Source organism: Acanthopagrus latus, chromosome 15, assembly GCF_904848185.1.
Source record: "Acanthopagrus latus isolate v.2019 chromosome 15, fAcaLat1.1, whole genome shotgun sequence".
NCBI classification, from domain to species: Eukaryota; Metazoa; Chordata; class Actinopteri; order Spariformes; family Sparidae; genus Acanthopagrus; species Acanthopagrus latus.
The window spans coordinates 21766393-21788441 of record NC_051053.1 but is presented as its reverse complement, the minus strand read 5'-3'; the positions used below and the strand labels follow the sequence as shown (position 1 = coordinate 21788441).

Genomic DNA, 22049 nt, shown 5'->3' with positions numbered 1-22049 from the left:
TGCAGTGAGTTACTGTCCTTGCACACAGCTGCTCAAAGAGACTTCATTTGAGAACAAGGTGGGATAGATGAACTCGCTGACCTTGAGCTCAATTCAGCATTTTCGATCCGCACAGAGGCTGTTCTGTCACCCCCGATGAGGTCACCTCTCATGTCACGGCGAACAGTTGAGGTCTGACCCTTCCATATGTCATCCAACAGGATGGACAGCTACTGTGACAGCAAGCAATTACATGTGCAGCCCCTAACACAGCCCCTCCCATTATCCCCTCAGCACTGCAGCCTGCCACTGCATGCAGCAACATATAGCGTGAAAAACAAAATGCACGCCTGCATGCATATATATGAACTCATATGAGAATATGAACAAATAACTGCAGATAAAGGAGACAGTCTGTTAAAGCGTCAGTATTTTTTTGTCCTAGCCTCTTGTCGTTTGACAAAGTCCATGGCGAAGGACTTTCAACACAAAAAAAAATAAAATGACAAGTCTAATGCAGTAGAGACAGCCGTCCCTCTGGGCTGTGTGCATATACCATAAACAGAGCAGATACAATCTGTCTTGTTGATTGTCTTTTTGTTTGTTTGTTTTTGTATTAATCTGTGATGCTCATTGTGTCTGCAGCAAATTGAGTTGAATAAGATATAAAGCTGTACAGTATAGCGCAGAATGTAAAGGCATTGATTTTTCATTCCACATGATTCATGCAGCATTTAGCTGCTGTTTACCTCCTTTCGCCTATAGAACAGAGACACGGAACATATTTTAAAACGGTGCCATGGGAATGCGCGGTAATCCCATTATGTAAAATCAGCAATGCTACACACTTTATTAGCCAGATCTAAAAGAACTGCAGGATTGAGAGCGCCTGCTGCATTTTTGTCTGTTAGGAATAAACAACACGGGGCTGAAAAACCAAGCCGAACAAATCTGGTTGATAGCTGATGCCCCACAGGTGTTGAAATGTGAAGTTGAAGTCTGGAGATCACATATATCTTTTCATCTCTCTGTTCACAGGCTCTCTTACCGAACGGGACAAGACACAGCAAATTGTGACACTTGTCGAAACAGCGCATGCATCATTTACAGGTGGGTCCCACTTTCCCGCTGATGTGTCATTAATGCTGCATTAAATGCTGTTTTCTGCATGATAAATTTGGTTTGGCGTGAAAGGGATGTTTACAGGAGGTGTTTGGTGCAGTGACACTTCTCCATACAGAAAATGTAAAAGTAAAGGGAGGGCACTGCAGAGACAGATAGAGAGAAGACAGCAAAAAAACAATAATCGTTCTGATAAAATGAAAATGGAGCTTTCACAGACGATGGAATCCATCCACAAGAGAAAAATAAGGACTATTAAAAGGAAATATGCCACTAGTGGCAGCACTGTATACAGTACATTGCGTGTTATGCACCAAAGCATGTTGTTCTTCAATGGATGGTTAAAGAAATAATACTTCCAATATCATTTGCAAGGGTTCCTGGGGACCGTCTGGTCTCACTGTAATGAATAAGTGATCATACACTGCAGAGGGAAGTGAATAAGTTGCAGCAGGATCGGTAACACAGTTGACCCCGTCACATGGCAAATGATTCAGACACACACACCAGATTAGAAACCAGAATAAGGATTTTACTTTTTTCATTTATGTGGTTTTTGGGTTTGTTTTTTTTGTTTTTTTTAAATGCAAAGTGGTTTTGTGTTCTGATGCGCCGTGAGCTGAAAAATGGCTCTGAGGCAGGTGGGAAATCCACTCAAGCCATGACCTCGTGTCATCATTTGTCACTTTAATCCAAAAGCCTCTACCGCAGGACCCGGTCACTGCCTCGTTCTCGGAAAAAGGAAACAGGCAGTTATTAGGAAAGTACTCTCAAGCTAAGATAATGCACATTGTACAGTGAGACTTCTCAGTGGTTTTTTTGTGAGGGCCTGAGAGAAAGAACCTTTAAAACTCCCAAATCACACAAATTATAGATGTAAAGCTTATATCCTCTCTCACTATGTGAGGTTGCTGCGGAGAAAAGGATCTTCTTACATACTTCTGCTTCTTGCTTCCCTTTTTAAACAATACTGCAAAACAGTAGAGATTTTTTTTTCACCAGCAAGACAATAAGGCCAATCCTGTCTTACTCTTGATATTCTAAACACCTTAAAACACATACCTGTGGATGATTTCATGTGCCTAGAAAAGGAAATCTATCAGGATTTTTTACTCTGTACAGTTTTCAAGATGCCTGTTTTCTCTTCTCCCTCGACGAGTGCATTGTGTCCAGCTGACCCAGATTCTGGTGTAAAACCATTGTGGAACTTGAAAGCAGGGTCTCCTTTTTATATCAGATGCAGTGGGGCTTAGAAAACATTAGGCCTCTTATGTAAGATCCACTTGTACAAACATATTGGTTCGTGGAAGCTGCACATTAACCCAAAAGTGGCCCTCACCTGCTGTATGAGTCACGTACAGACGGCGTCTCCTTGACCTTCATCGAAGTCGTGGTCTGCGTCTCTCCAGCAAGATGTATTTTTGGCATCTAAATTCATGTCAAACGAAAACCAAATCAAATCAATGTCATGTTTTTATCGCCCAAAATCACGATCACATAATAACAATCACATTGCCTCAGTGGGTTTTACAATCTGTACAGTGAACGACAACTGGCTTTCCTAGACCCCCAATTCGAGTGAGGAAAAACTTGCCTGAAAAAAATGGACGCACGCAAACTCCTCTCCAACGTCGGTAATCGTAAACCATTCTTAATATCTGTCAGTGCAGCTCTGCTCAGATGACATGGCGATTTTTGAGCCTCCAAATACCTTCACTACTACAAACGTGTTGTTGTTTTGTCCTCCGATGACCGACAACAGGTCAGTGATCCAATGAAGCACATACTCAGGTTGGATCTGTCACTTGAGCTGTGACATATGCAGAAAGCTTGGGGGAAACAGTTAGACAGATTAAGAATAAGCGTATGAAAATGCCCCTTACATGACACCCATTGACTTGAAGTTCACAGCGTCACGTGCTGTGGATGGAAAACGAAAGCTGAAGTGGAAAGATTTCACTCTGGAAATTGTGATGACACATTCTCCAGGTCTGGGCAGCGCACTAATCAAGACCCAGACATGAGCCGCTGGCTTGTCTGAGGAGTAAGACAACGACTGTTTTGTATTCTACTACCGGTGCATCAAAACAGATGTTGGTCTAGGTAGAAGTAAAAATAGGAACAAAAGACTTCCCTCCATCGATATACAAAAACACAACACGACAACAGAATGCTGCAGAGCGACAGCCGCTCGCACTCCTTCACTCCTCTGCAGAGAACGAGGAGCAGCTGTGGAACGTAGTCAATAAAACTGGAAAACAGATTTAAGCCTCGACAGAATGAGCCTGAGAAGCCATCAAAGAATAAAGTTCGACAACCATCAGCACTAAGGTGGACGGCAGACCACCAGTCCTCAGCAAGAACTGAAAAACTGACTCGACACTCTTCGGTAAGGCAAAACAAACAAACCAGGTATCAGCGAAGCCAAATCACCAGACCTGATTCTGCTATCAGAGAAACCGACGGGTGTCAGCAGTAAGAATTTCAAAGCTGTTGCATTCCTGATGACCTGATGTCTAACTAAAGTAAAGAGATCCTTCAAATCGCGTCTGCCTAACAAGCTGTGAAGACTCTCGCTGTGCCTGTAGGACTAAATTATGCTTTTAAAACAGATGGACTGTTCACATTTAACCTACACTATTCTCACATCCAGCTGCTCGCTACGGAAGATGTCGAAGTAAACAAGGGGAAGTTCTGTGATGAGCCAAGAGTGGCACCGTCCTCCCTGACAAACTGTCGCCCTTTTCCTTTGTCTCCGCTCTATCGTGGCCAAATCTTGTTGAGCTGTCAACATCAAAAACAATAATAATCTGCAGGGTCATGATCTCCCCTGCATCAGCTTTCCAGAAGCTGTATTTTCTACTGATTTTTCTTTCTTAATATCAAGGACTTCACTGAGCCTTAATACTGGAGAGGAGGACAACATTGTGACGGCTCGTTTTCAGTGCTAAAGTCAAAACAATATGAGACGAGAGAAGAGCTGTGGATACCTGGGTACAGTGCATTATGGTCTAATTGTTGCATTTCTTTCTGTTTAGTTACAGTTCTTCAGTCAGCACATCTACAAGACTTTGTTTCCATTGGAAAGCTCGTGGTGCGCATCAAGGTTCAGTCCTGGGCCCCGTTATTTTCTGTTTGTACATGTCCTCTCCACAAACATGATATTCGTTGCTACAAAGACGACACGCTGCTCTCTAGACAAGCAAAGTCCGGCTGATAATCTTGGATTGGAGATTTAAAAATCAGTGATTGGATGACACAGAAACTTCCCCAGCTAAGAGCAGTTCCCCACCAGCGTGGCAATGCAATTTACTGAAACATGAATAAGTACAATTCATGATCAGATTTGATCATTTATGTTATGAATATCAGCTACATTTCCATCTTCACTGTATCCCAGCTGTTGGGAGATCTTGCACCCTAAACTGTCCTTCACGTGGTTGTTGAGGAACTCTTTGTGGTGTTTGTCGTACCGTATTGGACGCAGTGAGACCAAACTGACAAGGTTTTCTTCCAGTACGACCTGGGCATCAGCTGAAGGATATAATTGGTCAAACATGTATTTCTGCATGCATCCGGGTAGTTTTTTTCCCAGCATGAATGTTCTGCAGCAGTGTGCATATGTTAATAAGAAGCCGTAAAAAAATTTGTATACAAAAAAAATGACATTTTATACTAAAACCCATGCTTGGTGTGAAAAGGCTTTAAAGGAAGATTAAGATTTACTGAGTCAAGAACAATTCCAGTAGTTAAAATTTCTCTCACTGTATTTTTTTTCACACATACATAATGCACAGTTCAGAAGCCCTCGTCTCCCAGTTAGAGAAGTAATTCCCATGGCAACCAAAGTTTCGACTGATTAATTAACTTAATAAACCCAACCTGTTGCAGGGTATCGAGGGCGACAGTATTAAAAAAAGGGAAATATGTTCAGGTATTTCTGGCTTTGTGAAGCTCAAAATTAGAAAATCTGACCTACATGAATACGATTTAAAACAATTTACCATGGCAAAATTCTTATAGTTTCCAGTTTCTGAAAATAAATTAGAATTCCTTCAGTTAACAATTATAACTTCCACATGATCACAATGCCCATAAATCATGCAGTGAATTAATCATGGGTGAGAAACTCTACTGTACTGGAGCAAAGGAATCTTGTTTTCATTTTAGCCTTTGGTTATTCCTCTACGTCTCATTTTTTATGTACCGCACTGTAGGTGCTCTCTTGTGTAACGGCAAGAGTGCTGCAGTGTGTCGCTGTTTGTGTCTCTATTGATTAAACAGGCCTTTGCATTGATTTGTTTTCATGGGTTTTGCCATTACTGTAAGTAACTGTGGAGCTCACTCTGGGGGGTTAAAGCAGAGTGGGTCTGTAAGAATATTTAGCATTATGCAAATAAACAGTCGTACGAGCCTGTGAAGGGTATTTATCAGCGTCATGTGATTCTGACCGGGACTATTGTTTAATTGTCTCACTGCAGATAATTGGGGCAACGCAAGGAAGCCCACAGCACAGCGGAGCAAAGGAAGCCTATATCTGAGTTCCTCCTTTTTTGTTTTTCGTCTCGCTGATCTTGTCTTGATAAGACAAAGTGTGCCAGCTCGGTATGTTGGCTTAATTAACAAATGTTGAACAATTTCTGATGGCGAAAAAAGTGCCTTCACTAAACCAAAGCATGTGGTACGGTAATAAAATCACAGTCAAGATCCACTCCGCGGCGCGCTAATAAAGAGGCGGATTATCATTTCGTCTGTGATCTGTATCATTAGTTGTTTATTTCGGTTTCCCTCAACTGGTTTTTAACAGTCTTTGAATAGAGCTGAGCCGCAGTTGGCAAGCGGGGAAGTAATCTATCACAGTCCTATCTATCTCTGCCAAAGCAATTGTCATAAATATCTTAAATTCTGCAAATAGCTGCTGTTTAAAATTCTTCAGCAGAACCCGGCTGCGCAAACCTTCAAAGACAGAATTATGTTTTGGGGAGGGAAATAAAGGCGTTTCTTTATTGTTCAGCTTTTATCTCGGATGCACTTTTGCTGTCACGGATGGTAAAAATGCCGCACAACTCAAACGGCCGACTGCAGCGGTAATGTAACATGCGGTGGAGGCTGGAGTACAGCGAGGAAAATTAGGAAAAAGTTGAGACCAAAAGGCCAATTCCAAAGTTAGACGGCGGTGGCGGCGGCGTGTTGTAGCTGTAGCCAAGATTAGCTGCCTCTGAGATGTAGCCTTTAATTTCCGAGCAGTCCAGCATCTCCCACTATGTCCAATAAATTCTGGATTCTCGCAGCTGCTGAGCTCAGGTAGTCAATCTACGGGTCTTATCCAGACTTCGGCTCTCCCCTGACAGACTCCACCCACCCTCGGTACACTGCAGCATCTCATACATCACTGCAACAAATGGGGCATACATATGGCGAGTAAGAGAGGGAGAGAGAGCCTGGATGTACAGTACGGGTGATAATTTAGGGGAATGACTGTAATGGTACTGTGCATCGTGCTCAGGAGAAAAAGGGGTTTGTTGAAGCGGTTTCTTCACCCATGTTCAAATGTCTCAGGTGATATTCTCAGTGCAGATAGTTTTGGTTTTGTCTGCTATTATTGTTGCCGTCCCGATAAATGAGAGTCAGAAGAGTTGCAAAGAGAGAGGATTTGCTTGTTCTAGGCTTTTGTTATCACCACCAGCTCTTCAGTTCTATAAAATCATGTTTTGTTTGTAATTTTGGACAAATACTACAGTGCCCATGGGTCCAGGCCAACACTGCTGGCACGGCAAAGAGTCCCGTCGTAGGCGTGAATCAGAGCGGAAGAGAATTCAAAACACAGTGAAAACAGCTGAAAGAATTGTTGAATTAACCCACAATTGACCCAGATTATTGAAGTGACCTGATCAAAGCTGAGGATTTTTATATACAGGCTTGTAACTTTGACTTTTTGACAGGTATTTTAAGAGATATCACACCGTTAGACACACAGCCTACTTCTACCGAAGCATGACGGCAACCTGCCCTGAACTGATGGCTTTGATAAAGATCAGTAACGGTGATTTTTGTTTAAAAGAGCAGGCCGTTGACCTGACATATAGCCTATTTCTTTACATGTCAGTGACATTTTATTTTACAGATGTAGACGCTGAAGCAGTAGTGAAAAGTGCGACGTGCTGGTTTGATGGCGGTGCGACTACCAACATCATCATTTTTGCTTTGAAACACATTGAATCTCTCGACGCACCAGCGCTGCTCAGGCCGGCAGTGCTGGCAGTCTCTTAAGGTACTCCAACTGTGAATGACCTAACATCCTCTATAGTCAAAATTCATTGTACGTTTACCTCTGGAACTTCATGCAGGGACCATTCCTCGGCCAAAAAAACAGACAACTAAAATGAATCAGAGAGTCTAGACACTAGCAGGGGTATTCTTTTCAGATTATTACTCCTGTTATATTTACTAAATGAAACAAACCCTGAACGCTCAGCTCAAAGACAAAGACGGCATGATGAGACCGTATCCACCTCCTGCTCCTCATACTTCCTCGCCGTAATTATCTGCGTGTGTTGTTCAAGCATAATTTACAAGAGCATCCTCTGCAAATGATATGTGGTCTGCCACTGAGTCCACCTCGAGTACAGCAGGCAGCCCCGCGCTCAGATCAAAGCATTAAAGGATTTTTTAGTCCTCTCATGCTGCGCTGAATCAAAACCAGCATTTGAATCAAAGTACACAATGTGGTATTTCCAATTTGGAAACTAACAATGACTTTGAAGAACGGTTAAGTTCAGGGGGGGAAGGCAACTGCTCTGCAATATGATGAGAGGCAAGGAGCTAATTAGCACTTGTGTCCCACGCTGAGATGGCGGAGCTGTGGTTGTTTTGGTGAACAATTGTCAAGATTGCCTTTCCTGTTTTGTTCTCATTAATGAGATCGGGTCTTTTTCTCTGTCAGTCTGTGAGGCAGAGAGCCATGTAATCGACGGCGGCGGTGGCTTTTATATCTCATACACATGTCGGGGGAGAGTCTCCGCATCTGATTTACATAACCTGTGGGGAGTTTTCTGCCTCAACTGTTGCCTGTCAGTGGAGGAAATAACTGTCACTCTCTGGTGATTTAATCTACTATGCCCCGTCATGTAGTTCTGAAGATGTTACACTATACCGGGCTCGAAAAACCACTCATCTTGTCAAGTGGAGAGTTTGAACTGTGGATGGCCAAAGGGGAAATCACGGGAGGAGAAATGACTTTGCGCTGAAAGGTGCCAGTAGCAGATAGAACACAGAGGAGGAGGCAGCGAGCAGGTACACGCTGTGGAAAGAAACGGAGTTTGCCGCGCTAAAAAGACGTCGCGCAGCAGCCAAATCCCTCCCAGGAGCAACAATCATTGAACGGTGCTCAGCGCGCCACGACCACAGACAAACAAACGGCCCTGCCACTGATCACAGCCACAGCTACTCACACTGCATAGCTAAAGAGATGATTAATCTGCTCTGCTGAATGCCCCGGAAAAGCCTCCCTGTCTCCAGCCGCTTCAATCTGTTTGTGTACAGAGATGATCTTAGATATAGGGCTTTTGTTTGCAGAGGCACCTGCTCCCCAGTGCCACCCGCATCGTACGGCGCCGCCTCTGGCTTCCCACTGAGGCGTTTGTCCACGGCGTACAGTAATTGCAGTGATCTGTCAAGTGATTAATTGCTTAATAATTGCTGAGGCTATTCTGTGGTTGCACTGTGCTGCTGTGATTGTGCTCTGCTTTCTGTCCAGTCAACAATACTTACACAGCAAAAAAAAAAAAAAAAAAGACGCAATGGTTTTAACATAAAGATAAATCAGAGGGATGTAATCAGGAGGAAATGAATAAATGGTTGACAGGATGAAGAGATGTTTGAAAGTAGGTGCATCAGATAACGCAGGAAACAGCAACTCTGCCATCAGTCTGGCTGTATAACTGAGTTTTATCCACTGTCAGGCATTCAGAAGGTGCGAAGTGAAGGATTCGCTGCCATTTCGGGTAGAAATACGGACAAAATGCACATGAGAAAGTGAAGAATGAACCGATCACTGTGCAACAAGAGGATTTGTTTTGACACAAGACAGAAAACTTGCTAACAAAACCCCCTTTCATATGAATAATGAGCTCCAGGCAGCCGCAAATTTAGAATTGTGTACATTTCTGACTGTATTTTATATTTAATCTAACAAATTAAGAATAGAAACACAAGCAGGAGAAAATCAAATACTGGACAATATACAGGGATTTGTTTTGACACGAGAAAACTTGCTTAAGAATCCCCTTTTATAGAAATAATGAGTTCCAAGCAGCCACAAAACCCTGCGCGTGGTTGACTTTATTTCCATTTGATTGAACGTAATGAATCAAAAAGATTAAAACAGAGATATAAACGCAGGAGGAAATGAAATAATGGATGATATGAACAGGAGATGCATCGGATACCGCAGGAAACAGCAGCTGAAACTGCAGACTTCTGTCTGTCTGCAAAACAAAAAGAAAGCTTGTTGTTTTGATACTAAGTGAAGTGTTAGTTTTCATTTCACTGAGAAAGAATTGGAAAATGCACATAAGAAAATGAAGAACGAGCACCGTACGCTTATTTTTGACAGATCAATACTACAAAAAAAAATCCCTTTTTCATACGAACACTGAGTTTGGAGCAGCCACGGACCCGTACTCGTGTACTTTTTTGAATTTCTTTTCATTTAATCTAACATAATGATTCATTGTAAGTCTCAGCCCGACAAAGCACTATCCAGCCCTCCATCCGGTTTCTCCCCTGAAGGCTTTAATAGAGCTCTGTTCTTAACTGACACTTATCTTAAGGGTGAAGACAGTCCCTGGGATTCATTATGTCACTTCGAGTTGAGCGTATCCTTCAGCAAACTAATTACACTGCCCATCAAAGCGGCTGCCCAGTCGGGCCGGGCTTTGTACCTTTAACGTCTATTTGTGTGCCTGCAGACAAGAAGAGGCCTACACGTTTGACCTTGACATGTCAGATGTCATCTCTTTTAGCAGCGCCAGCCCTCCCTCCCACCTTTAATCCCACCAGACTGACAGGAAAGAGCTCAGTAAGTCGTAGTATTTAACTGCGCTCTTTAAACGCGGCATGTTGAGTAGCGTTGGATGAGGATAAATCAAAAAAAAAAAAAAAAATCCCCCTCTAAACCAAAAAAAAAAAGCAACAGAAGGTTTCATTATCAGGTACGGTTTGTTGAGGAGTGTCACTCTGGCATGCAGACGGCGGATGATTGGTTCTCTTTTATCTCCTCTATGATGCTTTCAAAATTTATCGCACACCCCAGGAATAAATACATTAACAGAGCACCACAAATCAATAGCAATAAAGTGAAGGGAGATGGTTTATAATAATGCATTTATCCCGAGCTTGAATACAGGCAGTTAATCAGGGTCTGCTTGGCCTCTCGATGGTTTCATTTGGATGGGATTAAGCCCCGCGTCTCTCCCAGGCCTGGGAGATTTAATCGGAGAGAGAGTTCAACAACGGTGCCGGAACAAAATCAGACGATGACCAGCCTGGGATTATACTGGCGGCATGTGGAAAGTCTGATGTCAGGAGCAACCCACATTCTGGCTCCCCTTTTTTTTTTTTTTTTTTTCTGATACACGCACATAATCTATGCAGGAAAAGCCCTTTGACTGCATGCATGAAAAATACAGAGACGATGCAAAGGAACTCTATTACTTGGTGGGAGTCTCTGAAATGTGGATATGTGCCGCGAGAGATATGTGCTGCCAGGGTGTCTGTCAGTGCATTTGAACTGATTTTTTTTTTTTTTGCCTCCCTCCCAGCATCCATCTGGACATCGTAGGATTACTGACATAAAAACAAAACAAAAAAAAAAAACAAAGTCAAAAAAATGAGTCATAAATGTTACAGCCACCCCAAAAAGACAACTTTTAGAAACCTCCCGATGCACCTGAATCTAATCTGTATTGTAAGAAAATTCAAAACTTCCACCTCTTCTTGTGTTATAGTGTCGAGCTGGACTTTAAGCAGCAGGAGGACAAGCTGCAGCCCCTGATGAAGAGACTCTGCCCCATGGACAGCCAACAATGCCCCGCTCTGCCTTACCCCAACGAGGTCTTCACATCCACGCCGAAGCGCAAGACCAAGACAGAGTCCAAAAAGCATGCTCGCTGGAAACTCTGGTTCCTCTAAATAAAACATGAATACAGCCTTTTTTTTCCCCCCACTGGGCGCATTAATACCCCCTGTTATTCACTGAAATGGATGAGGGAGTATTCTGAGGGAGCAATCAACATTTGAGGAAGGATAACGACAGAGCCCGGCTCATTTGGGGGTTTCCGATGTTGAGACTGCACATTAAGTCAGCTGGGGGGGAGGAGGGGGACAGCAGAGACACCAAGAAATAAAACATTTTAAATTCTGTCACAACCTTTTTCTGGCATGTTTGCTGAAGAGGGATCAACACGCGCCTGCAACAACTAGGTGAGCTTTGGGATCCTCTTGTTTCTACATGTATTTTTCATACTGTGTAAAGATGGATGTTATTTATACACTGAGCGAATGAACCTCTCACTCTGTACTTTATGTGTGTGTGTGTGTGTGTGTGTGTGTGTGTGTGTGTGTGTGTGTGTGTGTGTGTTTTTTATTTATCACATCCTCCAATGCAGTGCACTTTTTGGTCTCTTTCTCACCCTTAGAGCATATTGTTTGGCAACAAGAGGAGGCGCCATGTGGAGGGGCCCTTTTTATGAGCGAAGCTATAATCTTTGAATGGACATCAGCCTCCCCCCCACACCCCGACTCCAGCAAAGCACAAACATTTGACTGTTGAGAGGAACATGCATAAAAAAAAAGAAAGAAAGACTGAAACACAGTACAGTACATGGCGGTGCGTCAGCGCTGTCCTTATAACCCTGTCTTCTCTCCTCTTCCTCCTTATCTGTCGACGTCCTGCTCAGTTTGTCTGTCTGACTGAACGTCTGCCTGCCTTTGTTAATAACCCCTCTCTCCCTCTCTCCCTCTCTCCCTCTCCCTTTATAGCTCTCTCCCTTTATCTCCCTCTATGTTTTTTTTTTTTCTTCTTCTGTCTCTCCATTTAGCTCTCTCACTGTGCAACCAACCGACTAGCCAGCCAACCTTGCCTCACTCATCCTGTCCCTTTTTCTTTGTTGGCTACACTGACGCATAACGTTTGAAATCTATATTTTGGAATATCTGCTTCTTTTTAGCAGAGTACTGTGAAATGATATTTTAAAACATATATATATATACGTTTGGGCCCCTCCTCTTGCAGCAGGTACAATTGTTGAAATATGAAAAGTCTTCTGGGTAAGGTGAGATTTTTTTAAACAGCATATATATAAAAAATGTTTTGACTACTTCTAAGGCAGAATATTTTCTATGATAACTTAAACTTACAGTTGTTTTTTTTTTCTTTTTTTTCCAACAAAAAGTAAAAGCTATTTTGACATTTATCATCGAGTCCATGAAGAGTTTGCCTTTGCCTCTCGGTCACTCATTGTGTCACAGCAAAGCCTCTGATGTGAAAGTCTTCAACCTGATATGTTTTCAGTCATTTGTCTCATGTCGACCATTCCAAGAGTTGGAAGTATTGATTTATCTTGCCTCCGCAAGTTCCGTCGTGTACAACAAGACAACTGTTTATTTCTTGGAAGACGTTCACAGAACAAACACCTGTCCACCAACCCACACAAACAACTGTGCACTGAACTTGTACGAGACGAAGGGCTATATACAGTGCTGAAGGAGCATGGTAGCAACCTTACAGCAGAGAGGACTTGTAGCCACCAGCTTTGGTTAAGTACAACAAAACAAAAAGACTGATGATGTAGCAAACGACACTGAACTTGCACGCTGTTACAAAGCAGGTATTTACTGAGTTCTTAAAGTCATTTTTATAACAGCAGCTCTTGTGTAGATTACGGTACTGTTAGATGTCTGAGAAATGTCAGGATGTGACGTACAGGCCTCCCATCGTTAGACCGCGCAGCGTAGGTTACATTATTCAGGTTCACCAATATCCATGCAAAGATCTGTACCTTGAGAAAAGTGCAATTTTAGTGATTATGTGCAATATTATGCATTTTTCTACTGTTTCTACATCACAATTAAAACATTTTCAACTGAAGGTGATCCGGTGTGCTGCTATGTCTACTGAATGCTAGAGGCGATAGAGTTGCAAAGTGCGAGGAGCTATTTTGGGCGCTGCCGGTTCCAGAAGGAAAGGGCCCATTAATTCTTCCCGCGGACAATGTTACTCGCACTGGAGCACTTCTGCGGCTTCAATCTGCATGAGTTTTACCATCAGTACAAAAGAGCAACTGCAGGCTGCATCAGACATTTTTTTCTTTTGTCAAAATTTGAGGGGACAAGCTTGTGTTCATAAAAGTTTCAGGGTAGCTACGAGGTTGCCCAAACTCTGGAGTTGCATTTTGGTCATATGGATAACATTTTCAAGTAATAAATCTGCAGAGGCTGTAGAAAGGTGCAGAATGAAAGTATCTCTTGTCCTCTAAAACATTATTATGATTGTGAATCAATGATTTTAAAGTGTTTGTCAGGTCCAAAATGATTGTTTTGTTTATGTCTGTGTAAGAGTTCTGAATAACAAGGTCTGTCAGCTGATAAAATTAGTAATAGCAATTGCATTGGTGTCACATGCAATATGTGTTTCGTCAGTGCTGGTTGCCTAAGTTTGTGTGGGGGACATAACATAAAATGGCTGAGCCATTTAGACTTCATGTGCCAATGAGCAGCTTTCATGGGAATGAACACTGTCCAGATTTTTATTCCAACATCTTTGGTACAATCAGCTGAAACGAAAGACTCATGCTTTAGTGACCTTGGAGTGAGTCTGGGCAGGGTTCCTCCTCAAGGAGTCGGCTTTGTCGCACTGTCGGAGGGTAAGACGAGGGGTACTCAGTTGGTTACAATCTGCAATCTCACCACTAAATGCCACTAAATCCCGCAAACTGGTCCTTTAAACTTTTGCCTATGATGCCGATGACCGACAAAAACGTTAGACCGTGCTGGTGAGAAAACTGATTTCAAAACCTGCAGTGAAAAGCAGTTCAGTTTTCCTTTAATCCCGCAACTATGGCAGCAACAACAAATCCTCTACCGCTCCGATCCGTGCCCACGGCAGTGCGGCAGCTGCAGGCTCATGGGTATTGTAGTATATAAAGCCGTCCCCCATGCCAAAATAAGTGATAACATTAAAGTGATTTCTCAGAAACTGGTGGCTGTAACATGAAACAGAATTACAAAACGGGCTGAAATACTGTCCCAGTGGCCCCTCCCACCTCCCAACTCTCTGTGGAAGCAGACAGCGACACTGGTACTGAGTGTAGTTACAGCCAGAGCCACATTCACCCAGACCACACTTGACATCTTTTGTGCTTTGGTGAGGCAGAGTTGGACCGTGACCAGGAGCTCAGCAGCAATGCAGTCGGGCCACTTCTTCTCTTTTATAATATGATTAGTGTGCAATATCAAGAAGAGACACAACCTTCAGTTCCAGACCCGGAGGCGAGCAGGAGAGGGTTCCATCAAAACCATCAAACTGAGCGACCTGATCCAACACATCTGTCCTTCTGCCCTGATTACCACCACAGTGTCTGTCTCTCTCATTCTCCCTCAGCTGATTCTCTTTTTATATTTATACCAATGTCCTCTGTCATGTGATTTCTTCCTCCTTCCTTTCCTTCCTCCACTTTTGCCACAGCTCTTGGTTCTCCCACAGCTTTCTTCCCTTTCTGCCATCTGCTTCTGACTCTCAGGCACGTAGCTCTTTCCAGATTTTTCAGTTTCTGTTTACAAAAGCAGAATTAGTTTATTGATCGAATGCAGTTTAGAAGCAACAAAAAAAGGGCTTTCCTTCCAATTCTGGCATTATTTGTTTTATTATTTGTTATTATAAATAAAACAGTTCAAAAGCAACACAATCAGGAATTGTAATAGTAGCTGATGAGAATAGTTCTATAAATATCACTGATCGCATGATGTTCAAAGTGTAATTGGAGCCATTTATCACGAAAAATAATATTAAGATTCAAGGTTACATTCAAGATACATCTGGGCTTTGCAACTTATACATTATTCCTTGGGTACAATTACAGTCATAATAAATAAAATGCATAGAAACAAACACATAGTCCTCTCTAGTATTAGGTACACAGTTTTTGGCAATCAATCATGTGATCATAGGAAGTATTGTGTCAAAGTAAAGTGCAGTTCATTTAATGATGTCAAGGTCTGTGATGTATGGGAGCCTATGTGTGCCAAAAGAAATACATGCAAAAGTTTGACTTTAAGCCATTAAGTCAGAAGTTTTGTGTGAGCATCTCATCATTTCAACTCACCATAACTGTTTTCATTTTCATCACGTGTAACTTTCCATCTGTTTTCCCCCTGGAAGAAGCGGCTTTTAAAACTACATCAGTACTTATTGTCCCAAAGAAAACCTTTAACAAAAGTCCCCAAGTCTTCCACAGATTCAATTCCAGGCTGAAACTTTTCACTTCCCCCTCTTTGCTTCCAAATCTGACCACGCCTCGTCTCTTTGCATTCATCTAAGTGTGTGGTTATTACGGAGCACTGCAAACATTTACCGAGATGTACAACGCCGCAAATAACATTGCAGACTCAGTTCATTTGAAAGACTGAACAATGTGTGACCAAATATCATCACCTTTAAAGGTTAGATTTGCAGAACGTCCTAAAACTTTAGTGCCTTCCTTTATTTCCAAGCTGTAATTCTTTTTTTAGGAACTCACCTGACGATGCACCTGCCTTGTCATCAGCCTGCTCCACTTCTCTAGCCTGCTGCTGAGTTTCTTGCATTCAAATAATTCACCAATTTAAAAAGATTCATTGGATTCATTCTTCTTTACATTTCCTGCTCCTTCTCGCAACCTGACTGCTAGCTGGCCAGCTTGCTAGTTAACTCTAGCTAACATGGTTAACTTACATACATTGACATTAGGCCGGTGAGGTTAGGTGGCTAGCAAGTGTTCCTCTTACATTAATGTGGCTACTGGTTGGTAAGTTCATGCTCTGTGTTGTAGAAAGACCAACAGTACTTGTACAACGAATTACACAAAAGATGTTTGTTAATTCAAAAGATAATTTAACATGTCAAGAAAAAGTCACAGCTTGTCAGAAAGATTTAGTGTTGTGTGAAACCGCAACATCTCGCTCAGTGTTCGATAGTCTGGCCATACTGACAGTTGCAGTTATGCAAAAGGACAGTCGGGCTTTTGTTTTGTTTTGTGAGCAAGCGAATATACAGAACCATCAAGGTTCCATTTGTGAGTGTCAAACGTGACAACATCCCTGAGGTGACCGTTGGGTGTGGAGTCTTTCTGATTCAGCCCTAAACTTTATCACAAACTGCATCTTTCTCAAGTTGACAAACATCATGTGGGTGATTCGTGACACAATTCAAACACGATTTCGATCCCGATCCCATTCACTACCGTACATATTCTTTTCTGAAGTAAGGTCCCATGGTGGTCCGCTGGAAGTCTGGATAATCCTTCATAAATACAACCTCAAGAGTATAGTGCTTTAAAAGGATGTTGGATGTTATGCATGATATAATACGTGCTATAAATTACATCTCAGTTTCTCTTGACACAGATTGCCTCTCTAAAATCAGTGTTTTTTGTGTGGTGTTACGAACACCCTTGAGGAAGACCATTAGGCTGGAGCCGCCGGTCCCTCTGGTGTTCAGCACAGTGCCCACACCTCTGAGTGGGCAGCCCATGGCACTAGCTTGATTACCGGGCACAATGATGTACTTGGTCACGGTATTTAGGTGGTAGCTCCTTAAATCCACCAGCGCCGAGACACACGCGTTGAAGGCCTGGCGGAGATCTGAGCTGGAGTGGGACAGGATGAAGTCTCGCAGAGACGGAGAGACGGACAGGGTTTCTATCAGCTGACGGTGGGCAGGAGGCATGTAATCCCTCATGCGTGTCAGGAAGGCTCCTAGACCGGGCGAATCAATGGAGAGAACAGAGAAATAAGGACGCTGAAAGACAGAAAATAACAACCTTTCCTGGAGACTTTCACTGTCTGACTATTCAACTGACTGCACAAACAGCACGGATTCGTTCGTGAGAGGCAACCGAGGGGCCAAAGGTCGAAGGAAATGCACCTTTACCTGTCTCGCCCTCGTGCTGGATGCACAGCAAAGCATCGAAACACTGAATGGCCGAACTCTGGGCTGCACTTCCGCCCGATAACAAAATGGGCTCATTGCTCACTCCTTCGTAGACCAGCCCCCTTGGAAGCATGGGGTTGTCTCGCCACCTAGTTCAAACCACATACGTGAACAATAAACTTTGTTTCATTCTTCAACGTGCAATTAGAAGCACATGGTACCATTTTATACGTTAACATGCGGTGCAGCAATAGAGAAAAGCACAAAAGAAAGGAAGGAAGATAACTCAGCAACTGATGAGATCAATATTCAAATAATTATTAACTTCAGTATGTATGGATTTGCGACAGCCTGAAAACTCACCCCGAGACGAAAATTCTCAATGTTCCATGAAACACAGTTGGATCGACGTGATCTGAAAGGAGCACAAAAAAAAAACCAAAAAAAAAAACAGTTAATCTAATTACCTCGTATTTCTCTGCCTTCATAAAAGGCTCAGCGTGTAAATTGATTAAATTCAGATTGGGCTAGGTGTTCATTTAAACTCACGATGCATGAGCTTGAAAGTTTCCTTCATCTTCTTCAAAGACTGAGTTACTTTGACTAGACCTTTCTGTACGCCGATGAGGTCCGAGATTTTCATGGCGCGCATCACCTCCAGAGCCCCCTGGTTAGAGTCAAAAGTTTAAAATCCATCACTGAGGATGCAATAAAGACACAGACACAATATGTGGACAGGAAGCAAAATAAGAAAAGGGGGAAGTGGACATAGGGACGTACAGCATGGAGTTCAGAAACAGCTAGGTGTGAAAAAAAAAAAAGAAAAGGGGGGGGGGGGTGGTAGTAGCAGTGGCCAGTACTCACCCTTATGCCTGAACTGGCAGCCATCTCGACCAACAGTGACACTATGAAAAATCCCCTGCAGCTCTCCCCGCCAGGAAAGGAAAATATCAAGTCCATGTTCCTGTATTTGAAAGTGATGTTGTGAAAGATGATGAGCTGTGCAGGGTCACACACGACAACATCATGTGCAACAGAGAAAATTCACAACAGGGTGAATGACTTTTACTCACCCAATGTCCATATCCCTGAAATGAAAATGAAAGAAAAGAGAAAGAAATAAAAAAGTTATTAATCTACACGAGTGGCTGAAGTTTAGACCTTATTGTATTGTTACTGTTAGAATAAAAGACAGTCTGTTGACCATTACATCTAAACATGAAACAAGGAACCTTGCTCACCCTGTGGGATCCTTTAACTTCCAGTTTGCCAAAACTGTATCTGCATACGTCAGGATGGGCGGAAGGCCGAGCCTGCAGGACACCTGCCAGAAGGGCCAGGCCAGGGCTTTGGGGAGGATCTGCCAGACACCCACAATGTTTCAGCAGAGACGTTAACATACATATTTATAGACGTCATCATAGATCTGAGCCGCCCTTCATTCCATCGTCGGTCGTGTCTTACCTGAGCAGGCGCGTGGTGTCCTTCCTGCCACACATATCCCATGCTGATGAATCCCAGCGCCAGGTGAGCCAGCCGGAGCTCTCGGTGGTTACTCAAGAGGTGAGGACCCAAGACCGGCATCTGGAGTTTCAACAGACAGAAAACTGCATGTTCACATTTACACGCATGGGCTGTCATCTGTGATTGCGCTCAGTATTTGCATGAGGGAGGCGCCGCTCATTTCTCACCTTATGAACCAGATCCCGCAGTTTACGTGTTTCTATCAGATGTGTGAGATTATTTGCCAGGTCCAGCCACACCCGGTAATAGTCTGGAAGGTTAGTCTGGGAGGCAATGAGAACAAAATGACTCACTCATTGATTTTTCATTGTTTTGTTTTTGTTTTGTTTTTGGGTTTTTTTGCATGGGGGATTTTCATGTAGTGTGTAATCAGTAACATCATCAGCTCCTGTTTGCTATTGTGCCTGACCTGCATGTCAGGGAATGACTGCAGCTATCAATCAGACAGAGAAAGCAATTTAAAAAAGAGGAGGCAGTGCAAAAGTGAGAAATTTAGTCAAGCATAAAGCAGGGGAATGCCTAGATGGAAAAAAAATCATTGTATACAGCACGGAGGTGCACAGACAGTTTGGGGGGGGCAGGGGGTTCAAGGGGGCCATCCACTAATTCTGTATTTCCATCCGATGCTGCCAAACCACCATTCACAATGACATAGTGCACCTTTACACCTTGACTAAACCACAAGTTTTGTTCAAATTGAATCATTATTCAGTTGAACCAGTTCAGTCACATTCAATCAGTGGTGTCTTCCAGAGAGATGTCCTTTAGTTTTTTTGTTTTGTTTTTGTTTTGCTTGTGTGTTTTTTTGATATGATATGAATTTCAGGGGGAGAGCAATTAAACCCAGATATGACAGTAGATACAGAAAGATGTCTGCTCTGCCACCATCATTACGTCAGGGTTGTAGACAATGAAGCAGTTTCCACTGGACAAAGCATATCAAAGTCACTCCTCTCCCTTTCCTTTCTGTGCATAAAACCTTGCAGATGATCAAAATGAATAACCGACAAGTTTAACGTTAGATCTCTAAAATATAAATGAAAAGCCAAGACTTGCTCCAAAGAACCACCAGTGATCATATATTATCCAAATTATCCATCTGCGTGTCTTTATACTGTAAAAATATGTGGCCGTTCCTTTAAATATTTAATTTGCGATGGTAAAAAGTTTGGTCACCATAGTTTCTGCATGTAGTAACGCTGGCAATAACGACAATAACAGTGCAGTTGCATAATAATCCCTGTTTCTATGATAAATGTGGAGAATGAAATTTAAAATAATAAAGACAAAACAAAACAAACACAAGCACTTGTTTTCTGTGCGCTACCATCAGAATTAACCCAAAAGGAATTACAGCCATGTCCCAGCTGTATCACACCCTATTTATCACATATCCACACTAATTCCCTGTAGGCAATAACAACATCACGCTTCAGGAGCTGCTTTAAGGAGACTTATTAGAAAGGAGAGTGATGACTGAAGATGTTTGTCAAGTTACAGCCGAAAAGCTTGTCGTATGCAAAACCTAAGTAGCCTGTGTGCTTATGAAAGAGCTGGTGGTGTACTCTGGCTGACCAGCACCGTAACCGCACATCGCTTTGAGGATACGGACCACTTCTTCAAACCGAGAATGAATGAACCGAATAAATGCCGAACACACCCAGAGAAGTGAAGTGCCACTTCCCAAAAATTCCAAACCTGGGAAAGGCCCTGAAGTTTGAGAAAGGACATATTAAAGTTGCGTGGCGTGGTAGAGAGACCTAGTTTTGATAATGTGTCCATTGTTTGTTGATGCTATTGTAAATCTCCCTCATTATGTTACAATGATATTACTTAACACCAGACAAGAGAGCATTTGTCCATTCTGAGAGCAAAAAGGGCCTTTGGACTCTATCTGTGCACATGCTGCCGGTGTTAAAGCTAAAAATGTCAGTGCTGACGTGTGCGGTTTGCGATGTTTACAAATCGATCACTATCAGCGCCTCCTGACTGACTTCCCATCATATAAACTGTCACATTTGAGCCGTTCAGTACATGCATTGTTATATTCCCACAAACTATCTCAGAAGAGGAAGGCTTTGTGCAACGAGAATATCTTGTTGGACAGTCGGCAAGTCCAATCATGTGAGTGGCTCAATGAAAACTTGAAGAGACCTTCACACGATCAATAACCTTCTATGTTCTCACAAGACAACAGCTGATCAACTACTTAAACAACAGGCAGAAGATAAAGAGAAATGTGTGTGTGTATGTGTGTGTGTGCGTGTACATTGTGTATGATGTTGGTATGGTTTTGACTACACAGAGAGGGACAGTCTGTTGTATTAGAAAAGATGACAGGGAAACTTACCAGTGGCTCTTCAAGGAGAAAACCAAGCTCCTCGGAAATATCAAACGCATCGAAGTCTGCCTGCAGCAGCTCTCTGCCGTGAGTCTCCATGAGTTCTGTCCTGCTCTGTCCTGACACACACACACACAAATATCAATCTTTAAACTTCTTCTGTGCCCTTCTACTACTTTGTCACATCCCATTATTTGAACACCCACCCATCCCCTCCCTCTAACAAAGAGCCAATGAGATTTCTTGCATTTTAATGTCAGGGCATTACAATGTGAACCTGAACTTCCCTATTTTGTACAGTATGCAGTAGAAAAGGATAGCTTCCTTATTTTTCAGCTGTCGATGAAAGAGATTGGAAACAATAGCTGCTGCCAAACAACAGAGATTGTTGTGCACACATTCTGCCGAAGGAATCAGCGAAACACCATGATTATGTGACTCGACATTTGCAATATTGATGAATATGTTTGAGCAGGTTACTCAATACACACAGCTGCTGTTTGATCTAATCCATTGTACAGTGATGAATTATTGAAAAACTGCGCATTTTAAAGGTGCAATGTGTGAGAATCTTTGGTTGGTTGCTAACAAGCTAGCCCCTGCCCATCCCAGTCCAAATATACTGTGTTTGAAGTGTAACACCAACACTTACTGGTGTGGTTCTGCTCCCAGCCCACACTGCTAACTGAGCTAACTGAGCTAACAGCAGCTACAGTTGTCAGCAGGTTACTTTGATTTATCTGTTTTGAGTATTACTTCAGGTTGCCACTTCTTACATAATGCACCTTTAATTTCGCTCTCCCCTCACATGTCTTCTAGATTACTTATTAATCATTATGGAATTTATTTTTTGAAAGCCTACTACCACCACAGCTTTTTATCACTTTACATCAGCGA

General features: G+C 42.6%; 2 protein-coding genes across 5 annotated transcripts in view; one reads left to right on the top strand and one right to left on the bottom strand.

Moving 5' to 3' along the window:
* insyn2ab (inhibitory synaptic factor 2Ab) overlaps positions 1–22049 on the top strand; it is a 79098-nt gene that overhangs the window by 13996 nt on the left and 43053 nt on the right. Inside the window, exons 4-6 of one of the 4 annotated variants that reach the window (XR_005079241.1) lie at positions 1018–1089; positions 11109–11583; positions 11799–13304. Coding sequence is in view for 2 of the 4 variants with exons in the window: in XM_037123528.1 (XP_036979423.1) it covers positions 1018–1089; positions 11109–11292 (256 nt within the window). In the remaining 2 variants the exon portion in view is untranslated. Of the gene's footprint in view, positions 1–1017; positions 1090–11108; positions 13305–22049 lie in introns of those variants that run through there. The other 3 variants (XR_005079242.1, XM_037123528.1, XM_037123530.1) reach the window with 3 other exon arrangements.
* LOC119033434 (indoleamine 2,3-dioxygenase 2-like) lies at positions 14999–21297 on the bottom strand. Its single transcript, XM_037123531.1, has 10 exons — positions 21162–21297; positions 18979–19074; positions 18752–18871; positions 18529–18647; positions 18361–18375; positions 18152–18251; positions 17837–17954; positions 17651–17702; positions 17288–17436; positions 14999–17112 (listed from the first exon to the last, which is right to left on the bottom strand). The coding sequence occupies exons 1-10, from the start codon at positions 21249–21251 to the stop codon at positions 16736–16738; spliced, it is 1236 nt and encodes a 411-aa protein (XP_036979426.1). The 5' UTR covers positions 21252–21297; the 3' UTR covers positions 14999–16735.